Genomic DNA, 17,822 nt, shown 5'->3' on the forward strand with positions numbered 1-17,822 from the left:
GAGGAAGAGGTTTTTGTCTCATAGACTACATGGTATTTATGGAGAGAAACGTAGTCATTCAGAAACAAGAATCTTGATCGAGCAACTTAAAAGATACATTTTGTAACTCTATCACACATGGTCTTTCCCTGGTAGTGAATCATTACAATGTTACATTGTTCATTAACTTTGCAATATTAAATGTATTGAAGACACCATCTGTATTGTAACCTTGTCTCGGTTGTCCTTAAAATGGACCAAAAATAGACCTTTAAAAGTTGTTGTTAGTTATATTGACTTAATGATTTTGTGTTGCTCTTTAGCAAGATTGTATTTAGAGACAATTTAAACAGTTGAAAGGGGATCGTTTTTGGCGTAGTTGGGAGTGTAAGTGGGCTGTGTACTTCAAGAGTTGCTGTCAGTGGAGTATTTATTCGCTATAAAGTAATCCCAGACTGCATTCCTCTAATGGTTTATTGCGTGGTTGGAAACGGGTCCCAGTGGGCAAACGATGGTATAAAAACAGTATATGAATCTATAAAGTACAGAGTTCCAGGGAACATTATAAAACAGGGACCAACAGAATGGAAATGATGGACTAGGTTTAGAATAATCATCTAAATGGATTAACTTTACCTCAAAATTTAATTTTATTTTCTTGGATAGAGACCTGAAATAGTAAAGAATTCTTTACTATTTTCATCCCACGAGCTTACTGAAGAAATAAGGGAAACTGAGATATAGTACTTGAAAACAATATCTTAGAACGGATTTTCAAATGGAGTACATGCTATTTCTTGTCTTGCTGACAACTGTGTCCTCCATTGCCTTAAACAGGGAGGAAATCATGGAAGCCATGGTAAGAATATACTGTATAGTAAATGACCAATAAGAACTGCTGCAATTAGTTATTTACTAAACAGCCTGGTTTGTGCTTTTGCCAACTCCTTTCTGTATTTGTTTTCATACCAAACATGTACGTACTAATGCTGTTAATGATATGTCTGCCACATCTTAGGTCTATTTAAGGAACTATGGCTACCTACACATTCCACTGGACCGTAGTAAGAGCCAAATGTATCTGACTGAAGAAATCACAGAGGCACTGAGGTAACCACCAAACATCACACTTTTGTTTTCTGCTTTAGGCTGCCCCTCAGCTAGCTTCCTCCTACCCTATACTTATTGTTTGACTACATATGTGTCTCATTAACATTTATCTTACCCATTATAACTTTAGAACCTTCCAGAAGGCAACTAACTTGGCCATCTCAGGAACGTTCAATGAGGCCACATTAGAAATGATGAAACGACCTCGGTGTGGTATTGAGGACTCCTTCAATGACAAAACCTTCAAATATCGAGTCATGGGTGGGTAATTTTATTTATTCTTCTCCGACTTCATTGTTATATTATCTTGACTTGATGAGGCAAACATGGCCACAATCAACTACGAGTAAAAACAAAGCCTTAATTTAAATGTTAAGGCTATACAACTATTTTCAACTAGTATATTTTACAAATGACTATTTCCATAGGTTCTACTTGGCGTAAGAAAATTCTGACCTACCGCATCTATAACTACACCCCAGACTTGGGCCTGGCAAAAACGCGTGCTGCCCTTAAGGCTGCGTTTAGGTACTGGAGAGAGGTGTCAACCCTGAGTTTCCAGGAGGTGCTGTTTCCCGGAAGAGCAGACATCAAGATCTCGTTTCATAAGAAGGATAGATCTTGTCCAGTGCCCTTCGATGGACCAGGTGAGAGTCAGAGTACTCCATAGTCACACTGCAGTTTGAATGTGTGAAAGAAGGCTTTTCAGATCTCAGTCTGATGTGGATTATCTACAGTACTAATCAAAGGTTTGGACACGCCTACCCATTCAAGAGTTTTTCTTTATTTTTACTATTTTCTACATAGTAGAATAATAGTGAAGACATCAAAACTATGAAATAACACATAGAATCATGTAGTAACCAAATTGTTTAAAAAAATATATATATATATATATATTTATATATATTTGAGATTTTTCAGAGTAGCCACCCTTTTCCTTGATGACAGCTTTGCACGCTCTTGGCATTCTCTCAACCAGCTTCATGAGGTAGTCACCTGGAATGCATTTCAATTAACAGGTGTGCCTTGTTAAAAGTTAATTTGTGGAATTTCTTTCCTCCTTAATGCGTGTGAGCCAATCAGTTGTGTTGTGAGAAGGTAGGGGGTATACAGAAGATAGCCATATTTGGGAAAATACCTTATTATGGAAAGAACAGCTCAAATAAGCGAAGGGAAACAACAGTCCATCATTACTTCAAGACATTAAGTTCAGTCAATCAGGAAAATGTCAAGAACTTTGAAAGTTTCTTCAAGTGCAGTTGCAAAAACCATTAAGCGCTATGATGAAACTGGCTCTCATGAGGACCGCCACAGCAAAGGAAGACCCAGAGTTACCTCTGCTACAGAGGATACGTTCATTAGAGTTACCAGCCTCAGAAATTGCAGCCCAAATAAATGCTTCACAGAGTTCAAGTAACAGACACATCTCAACATTGACTGTTCAGAGGAGACTGCGTCAATCAGGCTTTCATGGTCGAATTGCTGCAAAGAAACCAATACTAAAGGACACCAATAATAAGAAGAGACTTGCTTGGCCCAAGAAACATGAGCAATGGACATTAGACCAGTGGAAATTTGTCCTTTGGTCTGATGAGTCCACATTTTAGATTTTTGGTTCCAACTGCTGTGTCTTTGTGAGATACAGAGTAGGTGAACGGATGATCTCCATATGCGTGGTTCTGACCGTGAAGCATGGAGGAAAAGGTGTGACGGTTTGGGGGTGCATTGCTGGTGACACTGTCTGATTTATTTAGAATTCAAGGCACACTTAACCAGCATGGCTACCACAGCATTCTGCAGCGATATGCCATCCCATATGGTTTGCGCCTAGTGGGACTATCATTTGTTTTTCAATAAGGACAATGACCCAACACACCTCCAGGCTGTGTGAGGGCTATTTGACCAAGAAGGAGAGTGATGGAGTGCTGCATCAGATAACCTGGCCTCCACAATCACCCGACCTCAAACCAATTGAGATGGTTTGGGATGAGTTGAACTGCGGAGTGAAGGAAAAGCAGCCAACAAGAGCTCAGCATATGTGGGAACTCCTCCAAGACTGTTAGAAAAGCACTTCAGGTGAAACTGGTTGAGAGAATGCCAAGAGTGTTCAAAGCTGTCATCAAGACAAAGGGTGGCTACTTTGAAGAATCTCATAAAATGTATTTAGATTTAACACTTTTTTGTTTAATACACGATTCCACGTGTGTTATTTCATAGTTTTGATGTCTTCACTATTATTCTACAATGTAGAAAATAGTAAAAATAAAGAAAAACCCATGAATGAGTAGGTGTGTCCAAACCTTTAACTTGTTCTGTATATGCCTCTGAATGTGATAAACTCGGCAAAAAAAAGAAACGTCCTCTCACTGTCAACTGCGTTTATTTTCAGCAAACTTAACATGTGTAAACATTTGTATGAACATAACAAGATTCAACAGCTAAGACTGAACAGATTCCACAGACATGTGACTAACAGAAATGGAATAATGTGTCCCTGAACAAAGGTCAAAAGTAACAGTCAGTATCTGGTGTGGCCACCAGCTGCATAAAGTACTGCAGTGCATCTCGTCCTCACAGACTGCACCAGCTTTGCCAGTTCTTGCTGTGAGATGTTACCCCACTCTTCCACCAAGGCACCTGCAAGTTCCCGAACATTTCTTTGGCGGAATGGCCCTAGCCCTCACCCTCCGATCCAACAGGTCCCAGACATGCTCAATGGGATTGAGATCCGGGCTCTTCGCTGGCCATGGCAGAACACTGACATTCCTGTCTTGCAGGAAATCACGCACAGAACGAGCAGTATGGCTGGTGGCATTGTCATGCTGGAGGGTCATGTCAGGATGAGTCTGCAGGAAGGGTACCACATGAGGGAGGAGGAAGTCTTCCTCCGGTGACACACCGCCCCAGACCATGACGGACCTCCAAATCGATCCCGCTCCAGAGTACAGGCCTCGGTGTAACGATCATTCCTTCGACGATAAATGCAAATCCGACCATCGCCCCTGGTGAGACAAAACCACGGCTTGTCAGTGAAGAGCACTTTTAGCCAGTCCAGCGACCGTGGGTTTGTGCCCATAGGTGACGTTGTTGCCGGTGATGTCTGGTGAGGACCTACCTTACAACAGGTCTACAAGCCCTCAGTCCAGCCTCTCTCAGCCTATTGTGGACCATCTGAACACTGATGGAGGGATTGTGCGTTCCTGGTGTAACTCGGGGTGTTGTTGTTGCCATACTGTACCTGTCTCGCAGGTGTTTATGTTCGGATGTACCGATCCTGTGCAGGTGTGTTGTTACACGTGGTCTGCCATTGCGAGGACGATCAGCTGTCCGTCCTGTCTCCCTGTAGCGCTGTCTTAGGCGTCTCACAGTACGGACATTGCAATTTATTGCCCTGGCCACATCTGCAGTCCTCATGCCTCCTTGCAGCATACCTAAGGCACGTTCATGCAGATGAGCAGGGACCCTGGGCATCTTTCTATTGGTGTTTTTCAGAGTCTGTAGACAGGCCTCTTTAGTGTCCTAAGTTTTCATAACTGTGACCTTAATTTCCTACCGTCTGTAAGCTGTTAGTGTCTTAACGACCGTTCCACAGGTGCATTTTCATTAATTGTTTATGGTTAATTGAACAAGCATGGGAAAAGTGTTTAAACCCTTTACAATGAAGATTTGTGAAGTTATTTGGATTTTTATGAATTATCTTTGAAAGACAGGGTCCTGAAAAAGGGATGTTTTTTGTTTGTTGTTGCTGAGTTTATACACTGCTCAACAAAATAAAGGGAGGTCCTCCCGGGTGGCGCAGTGGTTAAGGGCGCTGTACTGCAGCGCCAGCTGTGCCATGAGAGTCCCTGGGTTCGCGCCCAGGCTCTGTCGTAACCGGCCGCGACCGGGAGGTCCGTGGGGCGACGCACAATTGGCCTAGCGTCGTCCGGGTTAGGGAGGGATTGGTCGGTAGGGATCTCCTTGTCTCATCGCGCACCAGCGACTCCTGTGGCGGGCCACAGCGCTAGCTAAGGTTGCCAGGGGCACGGTGTAGCCTCCGACACATTGGTGCGGCTGGCTTCCGGGTTGGATGCGCACTGTGTTAAGAAGCAGTACGGCTGGTTGGGTTGTGTATCGGAGGACGCATGACATTCAGCCGTCGTCTCTCCCGAGCCCGTACGGGAGTTGTAGCAATGAGACAAGATAGTAGCTACTACAACAATTGGATACCACGAAATTGAGGAGAAAAAAGGGGTAAAAATCACAACAACAAAAAATAATAAAATAAATAAAGGGAACACTTAACCAAAACAATGTAACTCCAAGTCAATCACACTTCTGTGAAATCAAACTGTCCACTTAGGAAGCAACACTGATTGACAATAAAGTTCACATGCTGTTGTGCAAATGGAATAGACAACAGGTAGAAATTATAGGCAAGACATAAAGGAGACATAAAGGAGTGGTTCTGCAGGTGGCGACCACAGACCACTTCTCAGTTCCTATGCTTCCTGGCTGATGTTTTGGTCACTTTTGAATGCTGGCAGTGCTTTCAGTCTAGTGGTAGCATCATCCAGGATGGCACATCAATGCGAGCTGTGTCAAGAAGGTTTGCTGTGTCTGTCAGCGTAGTGTCCAGAGCATGGAGGCGCTACCAGGAGACAGGCCAGTACATCAGGAGACGTGGTGGAGGCCGTAGGCGGGCAACAACCCAGCAGCAGGACCGCTACCTCCGCCTTTGTGTAAGGAGGAGCAGGAGGAGCACTGCCAGAGCCCTGCAAATGACCTCCAGCAGGCCACAAATGTGCATGTGTCTGCTCAAACGGTCAGAAACAGACTCCATGAGGGTGGTATGAGGGTCTGACGTCCACAGGTGGGGGTTGTGCTTACAGCCCAACACCGTGCAGGACGTTTGGCATTTGCCAGAGAACACCAAGATTGGCAAATTCGCCACTGGCGCCCTGTGCTCTTCACAGATGAAAGCAGGTTCACACTGAGCACATGTGACAGACGTGACATTCTGGAGACGCCGTGGAGAACGTTCTGCTGCCTGCAACATCCTCCAGCATGACCGGTTTGGCGGTGGGTCAGTCATGGTGTGGGGTGGCATTTCTTTGGGGGGGCCGCACAGCCCTCCATGTGCTCGCCAGAGGTAGCCTGACTGCCATTAGGTACCGAGATGAGATCCTCAGACCCCTTGTGAGACCATATGCATATCATATGCATATCATATATCATATGCATATGATACATTTGATTTCTATTGATAATTTGTGTGTGATTTTGTTGTCAGCACATTCAACTATCTAAAGAAAAAAGTATTTAATAAGAATATTTAATTCATTCAGATCTAGGATGTGTTATTTTAGTGTTCCTATTTTTTTGAGTATGTTTACCTTTCTGAAAACATCCTCTGTCATTAGGGGGAGTGCTTGCCCACGCAGATAACCCTGAATCGGGCATTGTGCATTTTGACGAAGATGAGCAGTGGACAGAGGGGACGACCTCTGGCCGTAACCTGCGGATTGTAGCAGCCCATGAGATTGGTCACGCCCTTGGCCTGGGTCACTCTCAGAACCACAAGGCTCTGATGGGACCTGTCTACTCTGGTTACCGTGCCAACTTCAAACTACATCCTGATGACATTCATGGAATCCAAGCTCTGTATGGTGGGGGATGGATCATAATTTATTTTATTGAGTTAAGACAGACAGAGTACGTGTCATAGAATTATTCCATAGTCAGACTTTGATTACCTGTGGATGTTGTATGTAGAGGATAAAGACAGATTCAAAAAGGTATTGGGTTGGGGGTTTGATTCCCATTGGGGACCAGTACAAAAATGCTTGCACTCACTAATGTAAGTTGCTCTAGATAAGAGTGTCTGCTAAACGACAAAAATGTTATGTGTTTGAAACATTTGTCTTTTCTGTTCTCCTTTAGGGAAGCCAGGCAATCGTCCAACACTATCCAGAAAGCCAAATGATTCATCCCAAGAGGCAGGTTCACCACATCTTTGCAAGAGTATCATAGATGCAATTATGTTAGGTAGGTATTGTAAAGATTTAGTCCCAATTTTTGCCGTACAAAAAACGATGTAAACTCTATATGAAACTGCAAATTATCAAAGCGCTTTCATTCAGATATACAGTATCTACAAGTGTTTGTCTAATATTTATCGACCACCCAGGTCCTTTTCGCAAGACATATGTCTTCAGCGGTCAGTATGTTTGGACAGTGTCTGACACTACTGGCTACAACACACCCATCCTGATCTCTGTGCTGTGGAAGGATCTGCCAGGGAGCCTCAACGCAGCTGTGTACTCTCAGAGGACCAACAAGTCCTACTTCCTGAAAGGTAAACCTTTCACCCTGCATCACTCCCATATCAGTTTGTGCTGTCTTGCCAACTTCGTTGTCATTATTTACCAAACCTACCATAGGAGTCGGCAAGACATCACACACAGATCATGGACCAGTTTTCATGTGTCACTGTCATATTATTGATTCAGGAGACAAAGTGTGGAGGTATACCAGATTCAAACTTGACGTTGGCTTTCCGAAACACTTGGCCAGCATTCCTTCTAATGTCGATTCAGCCTTGTACTTCAACCGGAACAACAAAGTGATCTTCTTCAAGGTAAGGAACAATGTGTGAACATGTAACATACGCTCGAGTCTAGACCGTTTCAGAATGAGTGGGATGACCAAATAATAGTTACACTTCATTCTATCCCAAAGGGTTCTCAGTATTGGCAGTGGGATGAAGCTGGGGCAACGGACTCCAGGACGTATCCCAAACCGATATCACATCTCTTCTCTGGGGTACCCTACAACCTGGATGCAGCCTTCACATGGACAAACGGCCATATATACATTTTCAAAGGGAACCAGTACTGGCGCATCAACAACAACCAAGTTGTGGATAAGGGCTACCCTCTCAGAATGAGTGAAAAATGGATGCAATGTGATAAATAGGCCTTTAGAGGTCAGTGGTGTTTTATTTCAAACTCACCTTTATTCACCAAGTACATTTACACACACCTATAATCATTTGCCTTAGTGAGAAGGTGCTGCCAGTGATAGACAATATACAAACAGAATAGAGACACTAGTCCACATAGACATCATACAGAATATACAATATCGGAACAGTAAACAGAAAACTCTGGTGCATAGGCTGATTACAGTGGAGATGTATCATTTACAGAGGGGATATATCTATAAGCAGAGCGAGGGATGCTGCCGTGGCAAATGTATACAGTGTTGTACATAGTGCAGATTAGTATTTGAGGTCATTGGCGACAAGGTGTAGTAATCGGTCCAATGCAAAGTCACTTAATCCCTATGAGCCTGATGGCCGGTTGATGAGGGCCACAGCATGGGGGAAGAAGCTGTTGAGACCGGACAATGCGCTGCAGTTTGCCCTGGCCCTTTCCTCTCCATTTCTAATGTAAGACGTCAGCCTCCAGAACCAAATTTTCACTCCAACACTATACGGTATGAAAGTCCCGCCTACTTCCTGGATCATGTCCCACCGCATTTGAATGGTCTTCAAGATTACATCGTCAAATTCATGAAAATGCCGTTGTTTAAGATACAGTTGAAGTCTGAAGTTTACATACACCTTAGCCAAATAGATTTAAACTCAGTTTTTCACAATTCCTGACATTTAATCCTAGTAAAAATTCCCTGTCTTAGGTCAGTTAGGATCACCACTTTTATTTTAAGAATGTGAAATGTCAGAATAATAGTAGAGAATTATTTATTTCAGCTTTTATTTCTTTCATCACATTCCCAGTGGGTCAGAAGTTTGAATTTTGGCCCATTCCCCCTGACAGAGCTGGTGTAATCAAGTCAGGTTTGTAGACCTCCTTGCTCGCACACCCTTTGTCAGTTCTGCCACACATTTTCTATAGGATGAGGTCAGGGCTTTGTGATGGCCACTCCAATACCTTGACTTTGTTGTTCTTTGTTGTTCCACAACTTTGGAAGTATGCTTGGGGTCATTGTCCTTTTGGAAGACCCATTTGTAACCAAGCTTTAACTTCCTGACTGATGTCTTGAGATGTTTCTTCTATATATCCACATAATTTTCCTTCCTCATGATGCCATCTATTTTGTGAAGTGCACCAATCCCACCTGCAGCAAAGCACCCCCACAATATGCTGCCACCCCCGTGCTTCACGGTTGGGATGTTCTTCGGCTTGCAAGCCTCCCCCTTTTTCCTCCAAACATAACGATGGCCATTATAGCCAAACAATTCTATTTTTGTTTCATCAGACCAGAGGACCTTTCTCCAAAAAGTATCATCTTTGTACCCATGTGCAGTTGTAAACCGTAGTCTGGCTTTTTTATGGCGGTTTTGGAGCAGTGGCTTCTTCCTTGCTGAGCGGCCTTTCAGGTTATGTCGATATAGGACTAGTTTTACTGTGGATATAGATACCTGTCTTCTCCAGCATCTTTCACAAGGTCCTTTGCTGTTGTTCTGGGATTGATTTGCACTTTTCTCACCAAAGTACGTTCATCTCTAGGAGACAGAATGCGTCTCCTTCCTGAGCGGTATGACTGCTGTGTGGTCCCATGGTGTGTATACTTGTGTACTATTGTTTGTACAGATGAACGTGGTACCTTCAGGAATTCTGAAATTGCTCCCAAGAATGACACAGACTTGTGGAGGTCTACAAAAAAAATTCTGAGGTCTTGGCTGATTTCTTTCGATTTTCCCATGATGTCAAGCAAAGAGGTACTGAGTTTGAAGGTAGGCTTTGAAATACATCCACAAGTAAACCTCCAATTGACTCAAATTATGTTAATTAACCTATCAGAAGCTTCTAAGACCATGACATAATTTTCTGGAATTTTCCAAGCTGTTTAAAGGCACAGTCAACTTATTGTATGTAAACTTCTGACCCACTGGAATTGTGATCATTGAATTATAAGTTAAATAATCTTGTCTGTAAACAACTGTTGGAAAAATTACTTATGTCATGCACAAAGTAGATGTCCTAACCGACTTCTCAAAACTATAGTTTGTTAACAATTAATTTGTGGGGTGGTTGAAAAACTTGTTATAATGACTCCAACCTAAGTGTTTGTAAACTTCCGACTTCAACTGTATGTACAATTATATTCATGGCTTAATTTACCTCTAGAAGTAAATTCATCCACGAATACGAGTATAATTTGACATTTATTTTAATTTTCCGTCTTCATAAATGTTATGATATAATCTTTAAGGCCATTCAAAAACAGTGACACGATCCAGGAAGTAGGCAGGAGTTTCATACCGTATAGCCTAGCCAATGTATCACCTAACCCGCTAAGGTGAAATATAGTAATGTTTAAGGATTTTATTTATTTTGATAACACGAGTTAAAACATTTTTGTATGTGTGTGTAAAGTATGTAAATCCCTAAATGTATAATTCTCCCCTGCACTGCATAAAACTAACAGTGGATGTCTTCACAAAAATGTATATTAGCAAACTGACTAAAATAAAGCAATTTGATTTATTGGAAGAAGGATCAATGTGTTATATTACGATTGACTGTCTGATACCTTAAGACTGTCAAAAATAAACAAAACAACAGATTGATTTAGTATTTTGAATTTTGTCTCAAGAATCATTCTGTCGTCTCAAAAAACAGTCTATGAATGGTCTGCTGGAGAGAGGTATAGGGCACCTAAGTGGAACTGGGAGGGGATGCCTAGTATTTGGTGGTCATCCCTCAGACCCTATAAACTAGGGAGGAGGCAGTCAGGGGCACCATGGAGCCTGTCTCAAAGTCAATCATGGAGTGGTTGACTGTGCTGTTGCTGTTGGTAGAGGAGCCTGTACCCATCTGGCGGTCACGAATGCTTTGGATGTAACTCTGGAAGGCAAAGTGGTAAGGAAAAAATTACATTGATTCTCTAGGTCTAGGATGATATAAAATAATTGACACTGGTGACACACAATGTATATTAACTAAGTGCATAAACATTTTGAAATAAGTGTTTTAATCAAGCTCATTCATGCCCATTAGGAGTGAAGAAACTCACTGGGGCCAGGACGTCCCCAGCATAGCGCTTTAGGATTGGAGGCTTGCGATGGCGGTAAGTGCCCTGCTGGGGTCGTCTCCGGGCATCTCTTCGTCTGATTCGCATCAGTTGGACCTGTCTTTGTCGGCCACTGACAGGTACTTAGGGATGTTCAATGTAAATTAGCATAGGACAGAAAAAGAGCGAATTATGTTGTAGTCAGTTTTCATGTTAAGTGTAACCTAAGTATCAAATGAAGTAGTGATGACCGAGGAAGAAAGCATTCCATATTTTTTATGAAACTGCCACTCACCTTCTGTGTGGGACACTCCTTTGGCAGTGAGCATCCATTGCACCAGCACCCCCATCAGACTGAATAGAGGACATACACCTGTTATAACCCAGCTGTACCAGCAGAGGGAACGAGGAGGAACCTGAGACAGGATGTCGTACGCATGGCCAGCCAGCAGCGACGTCTCTACGAAGAAGTCCACACACGCCATCACCACAGCGGCACCAACTGCAGCCGTGGAGAGCACAGTGAATAGTTTCTGCCACTGCAGTGTGAGAATGGCACAAAAGGTGCTCGTGGCCAGGAGGGCACCGAGAGGCGCCCATAGGGGGGTAAGGCTGTAAAACTGTCCGACAACCAGCAGATTGGCAAGGGTGAGCAGACTCCCCAGATGTAGGCCAGTAATGATGAACCCCACAGTCTGTACCAGCATAGTCACCAGGCCACAGAGCACAGCCACTCCCAGGAGGATGCCTACTTTAGTCTCTGTAGTCAATTGGGTGTCCAGCACAGGCTCTTTATGGTACAACATGCCGACTAGTGCAGACCCAAACATGAAGCCGGACAGAAACATGACCATCTTAAAGCAGCGGTATCCTAAAGAAAGAGAGACAAGTGGAGGGATGTTAAGTAAGAAAAGATGGAGAAGGAAGCAAAGTGTACTTAAAGGGCAACTCCACCACTTTTTAACCTAATTTTCATTATCTCCAGCACAATACCATTGTCTACATATGTGAAAACAATGGATTTCTAAAATAAATATGTAAAAAAGTGCTATACTATGACATCAAAAGCTAAAACATTTAGAAAACAGTGATTTTCAAACTCTATGACATTCGTGGTGATGTGGAGCAAGAAAATACCCTCTCTCTGGCTAGAAACTTGTTGCAGGTTTTGAAAATCACCGTTTTTAAAAAACGTTTAATGTCACAAAGAAGCATTTTTTTGGGACCTTTTTGTCTTTTTAACCACAGATCATAGAAACGAGACATTTTCACATATGTATGTTGCTGGAGATTAAGAATATGAGGTTAAAAAGTGGTGGAATTGTCCTTTAAGTGTACTAGGTTTGACTGAGTTGGGATATATTCCTAAAAAGTCATTTGTGGACTAGATTTTGTCTTTGGTAAACTGTACAGTTTGCAGAATATTTGAGAGATATAGTTAACTTCACATGAGGCATAGTCTGCTTAAGACAATCTAAACATGTCTATTATCAGACAACATTCACAGCGAGTGCATCTGTTGGGTTTAATGGATTTGGACCAGGCTAGGAGGCTACCTGAATTATCCCAGATGGCTGTTCTCCAACTCTCTCGCAGCGGAATGCAGCAGAACCAGGTGGCCCATCTGCCTCTCTCTCCTAGCCTACCCTGGAAGTTATCCACTTTATATCCCGGGCTGGCCCAGCCCAGACACCTGGCCCTGCTGTGTTTACTGTAAGGTTACAGTATAGGTAGGGTATATCATCAATAGACTCAAAGTGAGCTGATGAAATAGTTTCACTTAGTCTGATTGGGTTAAATGTCAACTGAAAGGTTCTGGCCTTTCTAGGGAGTTTTTCCCTAGCCACCATGCTCCTACACCTGCATTGCTTGCTGTTTTAGGCTGGGTTTCTGTACAGCACTTTGAGATATCAGCTGATGTAAGAAGGGCTTTATAAATAAATTGGATTTGATTTGGACTGGGAATTAAATAATGATGCATCTACAGTGGAGCATTGGATTGTTTTGTGTTAATGCTGTAGTTAAATTGCAGATATGCCTATCATATTTTTAATGTGTATGTCTTGAGAGTACACATGTGCAAGTTCCAACTGTCCTCTATTACAGGCCAGGAACTTACCAAAAAAGCAGTAGATGAGGCCGAACAGAAAGCATACTGAGCAGACGATGGATGGGATGAGGTCATACTTCCTAGTGAACCCCAACTCACACGCATCCTCTTCAGCCACGCCATAGAGGATATATTGATCCTCTTCAGCCTGCCTCTGCACTGCCCCATCAGTGACCAAGAGTGAGCTGGGGTTTGCCATCTTGGAGCAGTCGTTTAACAGGTTAGGATAAAGACTGTGCTTTTGTTTAGCAATTTAGGCCATCTGTGTAACTGTGTTGTTTTCCTGTCTTAATCTCACGTGGGAGCATATTTCAACAGTCAACACCAAGCCAGGATATTGTCAGTATTCCATTGGGACAGGACTTTGCTTCATTCATTTAATTAAAGAATTTGACGAATGCTTCATTTTGGTAGAATGTAAGAGCTGAGGAAACAGGGAGTTCCTATGAGAAGTGTGTAAATCAGACCCTTTCCTGTACTGCACCTGCAACAAGAGGAGAGGAGAGTCAAATACATCCAGAGAAAATTATTACCCCTTTAATAGGCAGATTATAAATGATCAAACTGGATATTACTCTATGTACCTAGTCTCCACATATACATCTAAGGTGTTGTCTAAATAATATGCATAGAGACGGTAATTTCTGTACTACACAGGAACCAGAAAAGGAAACTGAGATCCTCTCTGGGTCATGCATCTTTTTCTTGACCCTTTGTTAAAATGCAGGATGCAGCTGAGGAAATGAGGGGTGGATTGATGCCGACTGAGTCATTGAGCCTCTTTGTTTTGAACATATGTTATAAGCGCTCCAATCACAAAACAATGCTAAGCAAACAAACACCCCAACAGTAGGACATATCGTTCCAAAACTTTAAAAAGGAATTGTGGGGGAAACTATGTAACACAATTTAGAATAATCTGGAAAAAGTTTAAAAAAGCTATATCCTCAGCATTCAAACCACATCCACCTTGGTGACCACATACTTAACTCTTCACCCAAGGAGAAATTGTGTTGCCTTAGTCTGACTAGCAACAGAGTATGCTCTACGTTGAATGGCCTTATAAGCTTTCCAGGCAGATCCCCAGATAATTGAATTAGAGGCCTATTAGCAGAGTCTAGCTAGCCTCATGTCCTGCTACCTGCTACCTGTTTGTAAGTCACAAAGAAAACACTATCACTTTCTATGGCACCAATCAAGGGACCTTTGCTATTATAATATAACCTCATGTCAGGATGATAAACGCTTCATTTTTGATAATGAATTAAAACTGAACACTGAGCCATCTGCCAAAAAGAGACTTCCTGTGAAAATATATATTTATAAAGTCAGACACATAAGCACCTCATTATCAGTTATTAACAAAGTAGTCATATTCAACAGGCATTACATGAGTGGTAAACCATATTCCACTTGTTTGATCATTAATAGATATAGGATCACATATTTGGATCTGACATTAGCAGACATATGCAGACCAGAGAGTATTTGAGGTCATGAGTTTACAAATACTGTTCTCATGAATCATTTTAAGAGTCTGAAAATAAGTAATCTTACCTGACATGCGGCATATCCAGAATTACAAACTGCGATGAGAAGAAATAGGACTGCTACTCATTTGACCCTTGGAGGAGTTACATTAGTTTGTTCTGTCTATGCTGCGTTGAGGACAACCTACTCGTGCGTGCGTCCCTCTCAGATGTGGCCACTGGACCTCTGACAGCGTCAGACATCAGTGCAAGAGAGTGACCATCTGTGCCAAGCTTGTTCTATAGATCAGAGGTGAGGCAATATTGTTGTTGTCCACATGATGTCTCTCCAGTCATACAGATTTACAATTTACAACAGAGGAAAGATTGGTTAAATCCATTGCCAGACAGGTTCCATCATGAGTCAGGGATGGAATATGGAAGTTTAAGTTCTGGAAAAAGTGAGTGTTCCGGGAAAGAGGTGATATTCTGGATGCCATGAGTAAACAGCTCACCCATACTACAGAATAATGAAATGCACTCATGTAGTCTTGTATCTCAGTGTATATGCAAATGTTAAATAAATGGCTTGTCAGAACAGAAAAATTCACTCACAAGCTTGATAAATGAAATGGTGCTTCATGATGACGTTATCAACCACTGATGTTTATTTTTTTTAGATTGTGCACATACACATTTTATTTATACGACTGACAGATTAGTTATGAAACTCACAGAATGTACAGAGGTATATTTACAGACATACAGTTTGCAGTAGCTACTGGATTGAGATTGGAGAAGGATGAGAAAGCATGCCTCAGTCTATACCCAATTTGCCATTTACACATATATCCAGCAAAAGATCACAGTCAAAATGTCACAGTAACACTGCATGGGCACGAACACTATTAAGCCAAATATCATGTGAAAAAGAGCAGATTAAAAATGACAATGGGTTTACTCATACTCCCAGAGCACTGAGCTGCAATGATGTTGAAATCAGCAGTAAAATAGAGCTGTCATGCAGCATTGAGCGGCAAATAAAGATGCTATACTAAATGTCCATCAGTCATGTACTGAGTATGTGTGTTGCTGTGTTTGAAATAAATCAATGGGGACAATTGTCCCACATCTCAAACAAGATAGGATAGAAGTAAAAAAATATATATGTATGTATTTTTGTAAAATGTCCCCAAAATGTTGCATGATGAATCATGTTGCCGATTTTATTTCAGAGAGTAATTTATGCAATATTTTGATGCACTGTTCACTGAACCATTATTTTTGGTGACCGGATTTAATAAACAGAGCTGGCGAGATTGTCAGATGTTTTCTGTTATTTATTCAAAGGGAGATGTACGTTCTAGGTTTGTAACAGAATAAGCATGTACTAGAGCCAACCTTTCCCAATTGATAGTTAGAAAAGTTATGATTCTAGACACATCTTTAAAAGACGGCCTCTTGATGCTCCTTAAAGAGAACTGTGAAGGCTATCATGAAATGTATAAGACTCATATATTTCCCCCAAAAGGAATGCACAGCATAAGGATATTGGGTTTAAAAGACAACCAAGGGAAGTCTCCTCAGAGGGTTGATACTGACACTGTGGAGATTAATCTGACTGAATAACTCTAACCTGCTGGCAAAGTGGGAATCACTGACTGTCCTTGTTGCACCACCTATATTTCACTACTCATCATAAATCACATGTAGTGAAACCCCATCACGGAGTTATATGAGGCTTATGGGGTATATAGAAATCTGTCGTGACGTGACTATCATTAATCTGATGACTGTTATTTATTTTATCAACTAACTATGTTTAAATGTTACTTATGATTAAATGAATCATATGACAATTAACTCATTAGGAATTTGGGGCACCACGGAATAAGTTGTTTAACAAGTTACCATCTCCCAAATGAAACTCGAAAATACATAAATAAATGATACATCAATAACAGTCACTTATTAATCATTACCCCATCAGTCTCATTCTGAACCCCAGCCTTTCTGAATATTCAGTACTACACAAATTGATTTAATCATTTATTTACCAACTAACTAAATAATAACACCAAATATATATGCAAACACAGAATAATAATAACACAGAATACACATACACACCAGAACAGAGAGGCACGTTTTGCTCTTGATTGTAATCAGAGGTCTGATATAAACACTATGCGTGCCAGACTCTCTTGGCTGAGAGTTGAGAGACAGACTGCACCACTTATTTTTATAAGATACATTAATGTGTTGGAAATCCCAAATTGTTTACATAGTCAACTTACACACAGCTCTGGCACACACACTTATCCCACCAGACATGCCACCAGGGGTCTTTTCAAAGTCCCTAAATCCAGAGCAAATTCAAGAAATCGTACAGTATTATATAGAGCCCTTATTGCATGGAACTTCCTTCCGTCGCATATTGCTCAAATAAACAGCAAACCTGGTTGAACAAAAACAGATAAAGCAACACCTCAGGGCACAACGCCTCTCCCCTATTTGACCTAGATAGTTTGTGTGGATGTACTGATATGTAGGGTATGCGTGCCTTGACATTTTATTTATGTAGTTCTGTCCTTGAGCTCTTCTTGTCTTGATGTTCTGTATTATGTCATTTTGTGTTACATTTCATGTTTGGTGTGGACCCCAGCAAGAGTAGCTGCTGCTTTTGCAACAGCTAATGGGAATCCTAATAAAATGCCAAATACCAAATACATGAGATAAAAGAACCCTAGTGGATTGACAATATATGATGGCTGGTTATACATATGGAGAGGGGGGGTAGGTAAAGAGAGGGAGAGACAAAGAGGGAACACTTGGATACATTCAGAACCTACGCTCAAAGGAATAGTAATACTTTGCACATGAACCTCCACTCATTCGGATAAGAAATGGAATGTATATATTTACGCATAGATGTCTTTCTCTGTCATTTCTCTGTTGAAACCAATCGATCCGTCTATGGGGAGTGGCTCGATGTAAGGCTCTGGTTGTCCACCAGAGGTCACAATGTACTTCTTAGTTGTAGAGCTTCTCTGGTAGTGAAGTGTTTGTTTGAACAAGTACTTCAGATGCACCAACGGTTGTCTGAGATGGGAAGTCTTCCTTCCCTCCTC

General features: G+C 41.8%; 2 protein-coding genes across 2 annotated transcripts; one reads left to right on the forward strand and one right to left on the reverse strand.

The window, feature by feature from the left end:
* Positions 1-525: 525 nt before the first annotated feature.
* Positions 526-10,592, forward strand: LOC139368544 (matrix metalloproteinase-19-like). Its single transcript, XM_071107557.1, has 9 exons — positions 526-838; positions 998-1,089; positions 1,220-1,350; positions 1,518-1,736; positions 6,495-6,740; positions 7,015-7,119; positions 7,262-7,429; positions 7,584-7,711; positions 7,813-10,592. The coding sequence occupies exons 1-9, from the start codon at positions 758-760 to the stop codon at positions 8,047-8,049; spliced, it is 1,407 nt and encodes a 468-aa protein (XP_070963658.1). The 5' UTR covers positions 526-757; the 3' UTR covers positions 8,050-10,592.
* LOC139368545 (transmembrane protein 198-like) lies at positions 8,053-14,953 on the reverse strand. Its single transcript, XM_071107558.1, has 5 exons — positions 14,780-14,953; positions 13,232-13,706; positions 11,408-11,983; positions 11,116-11,255; positions 8,053-10,946 (listed from the first exon to the last, which is right to left on the reverse strand). Exons 2-5 carry the CDS (start codon positions 13,419-13,421, stop codon positions 10,803-10,805), a joined length of 1,050 nt encoding a protein of 349 aa, XP_070963659.1. The 5' UTR covers positions 13,422-13,706; positions 14,780-14,953; the 3' UTR covers positions 8,053-10,802.
* Positions 14,954-17,822: the final 2,869 nt, after the last annotated feature.

Source organism: Oncorhynchus clarkii, chromosome 16 (genome assembly GCF_045791955.1).
Source record: "Oncorhynchus clarkii lewisi isolate Uvic-CL-2024 chromosome 16, UVic_Ocla_1.0, whole genome shotgun sequence".
In the NCBI taxonomy this organism is placed as follows: domain Eukaryota; kingdom Metazoa; phylum Chordata; class Actinopteri; order Salmoniformes; family Salmonidae; genus Oncorhynchus; species Oncorhynchus clarkii.

Excerpts from the sequence above, each read along its gene's own strand:
- LOC139368545 (XM_071107558.1), bottom strand. The coding sequence starts at position 13,421 with ATGGCAAACCCCAGCTCACTCTTGGTCACTGATGGGGCAGTGCAGAGG. Across the intron at positions 11,984-13,231 it reads CCTCATCTACTGCTTTTTTG|GATACCGCTGCTTTAAGATG; the intron begins GTAAGTTCCTGG and ends CTCTTTCTTTAG. Across the intron at positions 10,947-11,115 it reads CTGGGGACGTCCTGGCCCCA|AGTTACATCCAAAGCATTCG; the intron begins GTGAGTTTCTTC and ends TTTGCCTTCCAG.
- LOC139368544 (XM_071107557.1), top strand. The coding sequence starts at position 758 with ATGGAGTACATGCTATTTCTTGTCTTGCTGACAACTGTGTCCTCCATT. Across the intron at positions 1,090-1,219 it reads GAAATCACAGAGGCACTGAG|AACCTTCCAGAAGGCAACTA; the intron begins GTAACCACCAAA and ends TTATAACTTTAG. Across the intron at positions 7,120-7,261 it reads CATAGATGCAATTATGTTAG|GTCCTTTTCGCAAGACATAT; the intron begins GTAGGTATTGTA and ends TCGACCACCCAG.